At 41.9% G+C, this 9,490-nt stretch overlaps 1 protein-coding gene across 1 annotated transcript in view; it reads right to left on the bottom strand.

Moving 5' to 3' along the window:
- ADAMTS18 (ADAM metallopeptidase with thrombospondin type 1 motif 18) overlaps positions 1 to 9,490 on the bottom strand; it is a 141,456-nt gene that overhangs the window by 32,331 nt on the left and 99,635 nt on the right. The window contains exons 14-16 of the mRNA XM_078063528.1: positions 9,325 to 9,455; positions 8,447 to 8,570; positions 7,473 to 7,717 (exon numbers count right to left, since the gene is read on the bottom strand). Of these exons, the coding sequence (XP_077919654.1) occupies positions 7,473 to 7,717; positions 8,447 to 8,570; positions 9,325 to 9,455 (500 nt within the window). The remainder of the gene's footprint in view (positions 1 to 7,472; positions 7,718 to 8,446; positions 8,571 to 9,324; positions 9,456 to 9,490) is intronic.

The raw sequence follows: 9,490 nt of genomic DNA, 5'->3' as shown, positions 1-9,490 counted from the left end.
GAATTTCCTCACGTTCCCTCCCCACTGTGGGGTGGTTTGATGCGGAGTATGACTCGGTGGTTGTTGGGGTGTGTGTGTGTGTGTGTGTGTGTGTGTGTGTGTGTGTGTGTTAGAGAGAGAGAGAGAGAGAGAGATCAAGAGAGACAGAGACACAGAGAGATGGAGAAAGAGAAAATGAAGGAGAACAGAGAGGAAGTGGAAGAAAGAGCCAGAAGGGAGGAGAGCAAGAACGGGGAGGAAGAGGAGGAGGGACAAGATGCATCAACTAGCAAAAAAGCTCACCTTCAGTCACTTCTAAAAAATGTGTCATTTCTAAGGGGACACCTGATCATGAAAAAATAAATCTTGTGTGTGTGTGTGTGTGTGTGTGTTTTAAAACATTCATTTATTTGTTTTGGGGAGAGAGAGCGCGCGCGAGTGCATGTGATAGTGCAGTGAGGAGGGGTAGAGGAAGAAGGAGAGAATCTCAAGCAGGCTCCATGCTGAACACGGAGCCCAATTCAGGGCTGGATCCCAAGACCCTGAGATTATGACCCGAGCTGAAACCAAGACTCGGACGCCTAACTGACTGAGCCACCCAGGTGCCCCAATTTTTTGTGTTTTTAATTCTTATTACCACGGTCTCTTAAAACTGTATGTTAAACAGGCCATGGGACGCCTGGGTGGCTCAGTTGGTTAAGCGACTGCCTTCGGCTCAGGTCATGATCCTGGAGTCCCGGGATCGAGTCCCGCATCAGGCTCCCTGCTCGGCGGGGAGTCTGCTTCTCCCTCTGACCCTCCTCCCTCTCATGCTCTCTGTCTCTCATTCTCTCTCTCTCAAATAAATAAATAAAATCTTAAAAAACAAAACAAAACAAAAAAAAAAAACAGGCCTTTTGCACAGTGATTAAACAAAGTACAAAGTCCGTGACATTACATTTCCTATATCTCCACCTCAACGTGGAAAAATATTAAATTTTCAGCTATCCTCAAAAAGCCTGACATATATGTATCCGTGTCAGATTAAATGACTATTTTTCAACAAAAGCATGTGTAAATTTCAACTCTGATGTTCAATTTTCACATTTCTGTGAAATTGTTCAAAATGTAATTCCTTACACAACAGACACACACCCCCACACACCCAATCTAGCTACGTGGGGTACAGAAGTAACACATTTAGCTTTTCCCATGCTCCAAAAGCCAATAAAATAAACATAATATGGTGTGGTCCATACATAATGTCCTAAAGACTTAACATACAAGCTGACTTTTCAATCCTTCAGATGACTAATGAACGCACTAGTTCAATGAGAAATTCTTTAGACTTTATGCAAGACCTACGTTGTGGGGAATATGTTGAATAGAAGAAATATGTGGAAGTTATCTAGTTTATAATAACTGTCTCTGTAGTGATCTCAGAAAGCATATGATTGCCAAATCAATATTGATTTCTTTTTTGCTGGGGTACGTGTGTGTGTGTGTATGTGTGTGTGTGTACAAGTGGTTTTTCCCTGAAGAATGCAGAAATTTAATACAGGGTCCTGAAAATTAGCTCCTTTTCTTCAAGTCATTTACATGTATATGTATGAATATACTTCAAAATAAAAACTTGATTGATGGACTTAAATAATGCCTTAAAAATTTAAGACCTAAGACAATCATATAAATCCTTGATTACCCTTAGGAATTTCCCTTGGCCACCGAGGAAATCAACAGGGCCAGCTCTGTTTAAAATGACATCCACCTGTTGCAAATGTGGAAACATGTTGAGTCAAGGTTCCAGGGAGAATGAATGTTTGTAACAGAGACTGCATTTTAAATTGGGTGACTCAGTGATAGAAGTGAAGGTCTGTTTTCCATTTAGTTTAAGTTGAGCTTCCCTATGAAGACATTCTAGAAGGTTTCGACATGTAAAAAGAACCAGATGCAGAAGACACTTCTTTTTGGTGTCAGGCCATGTGCTTATTTCTTGGGATTAACTGACAGCAGTCAATTACTCCCAGGATTGCATAACCCTTGCCTTGCACTAGGCTACACCCAGAAAAAAACTGAAAAGATCTGGTAAATCCACCACCCTGAGAGGGCAAGTTGCTACTCTCCTAAATTAAGCTAAATCTGCTGTGAACTAACTGGTCAGCAACTTCTTATGTGCAAATCATTCACTCTGGGAAAGGCAAGCATTTGCCTACATATTGATTCCTCAAATGTAATTTAGGAGATCAAATTTCAATCCTTTAAGTGCTAGTCAATCTACTTGAAACTGTACAGTTTTAAGACTAGTCCTAAGAGATGATGAAATCCAGTGGTTTTTACAATGTGTACTGCAGAAGTTCAGACCTCTTCAGAGAACCTCGGATTACGATGGCGGTATGGGACAGAAGGGGCTGGAAGTCGGGGGTGGGGGGTGCGGCTGGAAGGAGAAGGCTGGCCTCTCGGCCTGTTACTCCTGACTTTGGTCAGAAGCTCTCCTTTCATATGCTTTCTTATTGAGTATAGTTGACACACAATGTTATATTTGTTTCAGGTGTACAACATAATGATTGAACAAGTTTATTCATTATGCTGTGCTCCCCCCCCCCCAAGTATAGCCACCATCTGGTCATTTGTTTTATTCATCACCTGCTTGTATGACTTCTCCATTTGGAAAGAAGGTTCTACTCTTTATGTGAATGAGTACTTTTTATCAATGGATGTCATTCATTCAATAAACATTTTGGGGGCATCTACAATGTCCCAGATATCATGCCGGTTTTGGAGGCTACAAAGATGAGCAAGTCTTCTTTCTGCTATTATGGGGTTTGGGATGATATAAAGCACCTCAGGACACTGCCACAGGATATAATGCAAGACATGAGCTTAGCCTCATTTCTCAAATGAGAAGATTGGGACCTAGAGAGTTGAAGTGACTCATGCAAAGTGACATAGGGAAGAACAGAGCCAACTATTTATATATAGATGTTCCCTGTTCTAACCCATGTTGCTTCCACACATACAACACTCACTCTTTACAGACTACAATGTTTTGGCAAAATCATTTATGTCGTAACCATCTGTGCATCTCCAATGCCTCAGACAGGACTGGGCATAGAATGGGCACCCAATGAATGTTTGCTTAATTTTCTTTTTATCAGACATGGAAGTGAAGAGAGGAAAACTGCTTTGAAGGTAGGCACCTAGATCAATACATACCACAGTGGATGAAGATGGGAGCTAGCTAAGATATTGGGAGGATCTGATTAATACATATGAAGGAGAGAAACATTATCCCCCCCAATGCCATCCCCATGTATTTTGGCAAACATACCCTTCTGCTAAATTTTACACTATAGTAAGAACTTAGTGAACATTCAGTAATTTTAAGAGGCCAAGAGAGAAAGTGCTTTCTTTCAGAGACTTATACTTTCTGTGGATGGAATAGCATTTTTCATTCTGGTAGGTTCCCACACTTTGATTCCAGCATCCCACAGGGCTGTTAAAACACATTCAACATTTTTATATTGGAGTGAACATATTTTTGGCTCCCAAAGTATTCATTTTGGTTCAATCCATAGCTGTATGGAAAGGCACGTGAACTTTATTTAACTTCCTTTAAAGAATCTAGCCATGGATTACTTGGATACTGATATACAGTTTCATTTTGGAAAATGTATGTTTTTGCTTATTGTGATTTTAAGTTTTAAAAATCACTGCGTTCCACTGAGTTTGGAAAGGTATGAACATGTGATAAAAACTGACCAGATATTTGATGATGTCCCCGAGAGCAATAAGGTATAATTTAAATATTAAAGTTATTAACCCAAAGTCTTTTAAAAGATAAAACAGATATAATACTAGGTTACTAGAGTTTTCTTTTTTTTTTTTCCAGCTCCTAACATAGTTGCAACTTTTGAATGAAACCATAACTCCTTTAAAAATACAAGCAAGGCATGTCCAATTAATCATACAAGTTTCCCTCTAGATTGTTTTCAGACAGGTCACATTCCTAAGATGTTAATTTAAGTTTCGTTCAATCTGTAAGTAGAATGAGTCCATAAAATAAGATTCTGTACAACAATAGCTACACAAATGTGACCTTAATCTATTGTGACAAAACTACGATCCTGTATTAATAGATATTATTATAGTTCTTATTCTATTCATGTAACAGTAAGAAATTATTTTAAAAAATACATATCTGGTTGAACCTAGGGAAGACTTCATGTTTTTATAATTTTATTTAGAGCTAGCCAATATTTCTCCTTGCATTTTGACCTATTTTCAAGGCGGTGTCTGTATTCGCAAGGAGACAGGTGATGGACCTGGCCAGTTTTGGAGAACTCGATCACCAATTGAGGTCCTCCTTCCATTTCTCAAAAATAGCTCCATCAGGAAAAACTGAGGACCTGGTGAACACTCCAAAGATTTAGGGTCAGTCCGAGCTACATAATATGGATGAATGAGATAAGGAGTTATGTTTAAATTAAGCAAAGGATAAATAAAAATTCTTAGCTCCAGGCTGGTATAATGTTCGGTGACAATGTGTCGATTATCTGGTTAATTTGATCAACTCAGACAATGCCAGGGGATATTTCAGGTCCCAAAGATCAAAGCAAGAGGGAACTCTATTATTCTGCTTTGTTCATTCCATCATTTCTTGTCTTATTCTTTGTTGTGGTTTTCCTGGAGATAATACATGTTTAATGGCAAATCTTAAATTACAGGCAGAATTGTAAAAACCTACTAGAGAAGCTTTGTGTTTAGGAACAAGACTAGAGAAACAATGACCAAAAAATGGTTGCTTGTCACGAAGTAGTCAAACACGTCTTTCTCCCCGGGAATGATTTGCACTGTGTTCTGATCACCCGTGGCAGACGCCGTGAGAGGTATCCCACCCCGTTTCCTGACTTAGGCTGTTTTGCAGCCCCAGACCTTGGTTTGTGTACATTTGCTCAGAGATGGATCAAAGGCCTCTTGGCAAAAGTAATGAAGCATTGTTGCTCTAAATCTGATACCTTGCAAGCTAAATACACCTCTCGAGAGAAAATATAACTTTCCTAAAGAGAAGGAAAAGATGTTTCCTGCTCAGATGCTTGATAGAAAAGAAAAAGAACATTAAAAAAATTTTTTTTTGAAAAAATATCCAGAAATCTTGATCAGAATTCCATTTCTGTGTGTTAGGTTTAATGAAAGTGTAATTTCAGGGACTGGATCCATTGCTGAGCTCCCAACCACCCTTAGTCCAGTTTTTGTTTTTTTTTTTAAGATTTTATTTATTTGAGAGAGAGAGACAGACAGAGACAGAGCATGAGCAGGGGGGAGGAGGCAGAGGGAGAGGGAGAAGTAGGCTCCCTGCTGAGCAGGAAGCCTAAGACCAGAGATCATGACCTGAGCCCAAGGCAGACGCTTAACCGACTGAGCCACCCTGGGGCCCCTTTGGTCCAGTTTGATTTGTAGTTCCTGCTCTCATCTCTGAAATGAAAGTGTTAAGAGGGTTGGGAGACTATTTCCTAACTAAAGCTTCTTTCTGAGTAAGTGAAGGGAGATCTCTGTGGGACCTCCCAGCACACAGACCGAGGTGACAGGACCTATTATCTCAAGTGACAAGATAATAGGAATTTAAATGAATGTAAGTCATGGTCACCATCTAGAACCAAGGTTGCAAACTCAAGTATCTACTGGGCCAGAAGTTCCCTGTTGTTCGGAGATGTCCCAAATCTCTATTTGTATAAGAAATCACCTGATACTAAAGCATCTATCCATTTTGTTTCAGTACTACCCAGATGTGGGAGCTGCCTGTGGCTGGTAGTCATGAGTTTGCTAGCCATGGTCCGAGTTTTAGATTTTTACCAGTTTATTTATGTATTTATTTATTTTAAGCAGGCTCCACACCCACCATGGAGCCCAATGCAGGGCTTGAACTCACGACCCTGACATCAAAACCGGAACTGAGATCAAGAGTTGGACGCTTAACCAACTAAGCCACCCAGGCACCCCCTCAAGATTTAGACTTTTAAAAAATATATATGTGAAAAGTTCAGAAGGCAAAGTGATGAGAATGGTTACACCATTATGTGACAAGTACTTTGTAAGCCCTGAACTTGTCTGAAATTATCCTTATAATAACCCTAACACTTAGCTAGTATTGTCCGCCCATTTTACAAATGTGAACATTAAAGGAAACGGATGTTAGGAAACCTAACCCGATAACTTGTTCAAGTTACACCGTTAGTTAAGAATCTGTCCTCTTAACCATACTAGGTATACAACATCTGACTTAGAATTGAAAGTGACATTTTTTTTTTCCAACGGTCTTCTACTCATCTTTCTTAGTAAATGTTTAAAGGCAGTGCCTTAAATACTAATCGTTAAATTAAGCTATTGCTTCTTTTATTTGAGAAGAGAGCAGCACGACCGGACTGAGTGTAGACATCATACTTGTAGATGGAGGGGCGCCTGGGTGGCTCAGTCGGTGAAGTGTCCGACTCTTGATTTCAGCTCAGGTCATGATCTCAGGGTCATGGGATTGAGCCCTGCATCAGGCTCTGCACTCAGCATGGAGTCTGCTTGAGACTCTCTCCTTCTCCCTCTGCCCCTCCCCCTTCCTCATGCTCATGCTCTCTCTAAAAAAAGAAATAAATAAATACTTGTAGATGGAAACCATTCAGACTCCAGTTCAGTTCTGCTTTTTCCCCTAACTGTGTGAGTTAGACAAGCCTCTTCACCTGTCTCCCCACTTCATTGCTTATTTTTCTCGCAGGTCAGCAAGGTAGGTTTTCTATCCCAGTTTTGTAGGTGAGAAACTGAAACTCAGGAAGACGACCTTGGGTGTCTGGTAATCTCAGCCCTTACCAAGTGGTAGCCAGCATGGCTTCTACACAACCTGAAGCAAATCGACTGCCTCTAAAAGCAGCGATCAGCCCCGCTTTGCAAACAGAGAAAACAACCTCAGAGACACGACACGGACAAGGAAAATGAACGCGCGATACTTGTCTGCAGAGTCATCTGCAGAGATGCTGGCTGATTACTATCCATTAATTTTTCTTCTCTTACCTCTAAGGAAACAACAACCTACACAAGGAAGGTCGTTTGCTCTGATTAAAACTCTCTCGGCATTCAAGCAAGTGTTCTTTCTACTCTATCATTCTACTGGTCCCAGGCCGGGTGACCGATGTGGTGAATAGCTACAGTGGTCTATCCAAATGGCAGAAGCAGACAATACGGAATTATCTAAAACACTCCTACTATATTCCTTAGCATTCAAGGCAGTCAAGGGCAGCCAAGGGCAATGCTGAGAGGCTGGCATCTAAATTTGAAAATCTGTGCGTTCTCTTAGAGACCCACTGGACTCTTGCCCTCTTCCCCAAAATGGAGAGCCTGTCTCTTCCTCTATGCACTTTGCAATTTAGCTTATTAGGAAACAAATCTGCACTAGAAGGAGAGGAGTTCTCCAAGCTAGCTCACTATAAATACAGCAAGAGGCACCGAGCACTAAACAAACAGAAGGGGCTTACTTCAAAGACCAGTGTCTCGTTGGTGGGTCCTGGTGCATACAGCCGTTCTGGGTGGTTGAAGGACCGCTGGTATTCAAACACGGTCCCAGCAAAGGGGAACTCCCCAGGCCAGTCGATGCTCCAGCCCCCCGTGAGGTAATACTTCTGCCCCAGGCTTCTGACCGCAAGGTAACTGGAGGAGAGCTGCAGCTCCTGGATCTCAATGCTTCGGGCCCCCGCTGGAATGGTGACTACTGGATAATATTCTAAACGGGAAGAATAGAACAATGCTGTTTTCCATGTTGCACACTGGAGAAATGGAGCTAACAATGCTCAGAGACACAGTGATGTCCACTTTTATGGAGTGGGGTTGTTGAATCATGAACAGACATTCATTCCTACTCTATGAAGTGCAAATAAATGATCAATTACTTCATTTTCCCAGTGGAAGGAACACCAGAGAAAGTGTGTGTTCCTCTCCCAAGCACATGTTGTGGACAGGAGGGACACTCTTCTTCCTTCCAGAATAACCAAGGGCACGAAACTCAATAACACTTTTAAATCTTTAATCCACTTGGAAGAAACTTAGAGCCATGGACCTCAATAGTGATATTCAGGAAACAGGGCTCTGGGTTTCATTTTACTCAAGATTCGTTTAGATAATTGCTCCCAATATTCATCTGGCGTCGTGAGTGTGGATCACGATTCACATCCTGAACCGTAAGTTTCAAAATCTGATCTTTGTTTAACAAAGGCCCGTGGGACAGAGGACAAACTGCAAAGTAAAAAGGCGTTTGACAGACACATCTCAGAGCTGTATGTGTTGACGGAACTCCTCACACTGAGAAACCGCCCATCCTCCCTTGTTCTTGCAAGGTGTCAAAGCCATCATTCTGTGTGCGTCAGGCGAGCTGGTAAACGGCTCGGTCACGGCCAGCTTGACAGAAGCTTGTCGGCAGCAAAGTCACTGCAATGAAACAGCAGGGATCTCTTACCGTTGGCTTTATGCTGGTTGAGGTATAGGCCTTTATAAAACTTGCAAGTCGAATTATCCCCTTTGCAAACACCACACGCATCCAAAACTGCTTTAGAGCCAAGTTCATGATCGCATCCCACTGGCTGTGACCAAAATAAAAAAATAATAACAATAAAGTGAGAAAAATCAGAAAAGCCAATGGCTACGAATAACCAAGAGATACATGGGGCTCTATCTTCAGAACATCGGGAAGACAGTACAGCTTTAGGGTTAAAGGCAGAGTCTCATGTTTGGGGGTTCAAATCCCTCCTCTGCCTTTACCAGATGCGGGACTAGGGCAGTTACAGAACTCATCCAAAGCTTGCTGAGACCCTTCCTCTGGAAAACTGGAATAAAAAGTCACTGCTGCTACTAATGGCAGGTGAGCTTCCTTGGGCCAGCTCTCCTGCTGAAACAGAAAAATGCTGAGCCCCCCACACAATGGAATTAAAAGGAAGACTAATCGGCAGGAAATAGGAGTACTATGTCAAAACACACCTCTGAGGCTCTGACCATAGAGCGAACATACTTAGCAAACATGCAATGGAAGTTTACTACTATTCTTTACATTCTTATTTAATTTTTGCAGCTACTGCGTGTAGTAGATACATCATCATCTCCACTGCATACTCGTGGAGGCAGGTGAAGAAGAGCTAATAAGGAGGTCGGAGGGGTCTTGCAGAACCTCAGTGGGGATGTCGGAGACAGTCTGCACATCCAACTTGCAAACACTGGCCTTTTCCCCTAAGCTGCGTTTTCTCCAGACACAGCATCTCTTGTACCACTTCTCACAGTACACGTTTGATAGGAGGAAACACCAGCGTGACCACACATCCCAAAGCAGAAATGTCCTCTTACTTCACAAATCCCATCAATACACACGTCGTGTTTGTCTGGGGAGCAAGGAGTCCCGTCTTTCACCTTGCTGGACATGGCGAAAAAGAATTCAAAGTTCTCAGCCTTGCAGTATAGTTTACATCGATCTGCCTCTAGAAGCAAAGAGATCAAGACAGGACGTGATCAG

The sequence above is a fragment of the Halichoerus grypus genome, chromosome 15 (assembly GCF_964656455.1).
Source record: "Halichoerus grypus chromosome 15, mHalGry1.hap1.1, whole genome shotgun sequence".
Lineage (NCBI taxonomy): Eukaryota > Metazoa > Chordata > Mammalia > Carnivora > Phocidae > Halichoerus > Halichoerus grypus.
The sequence above is the reverse complement of the archived record's forward strand: the minus strand, read 5'-3'. Positions and strand labels throughout refer to the sequence as shown.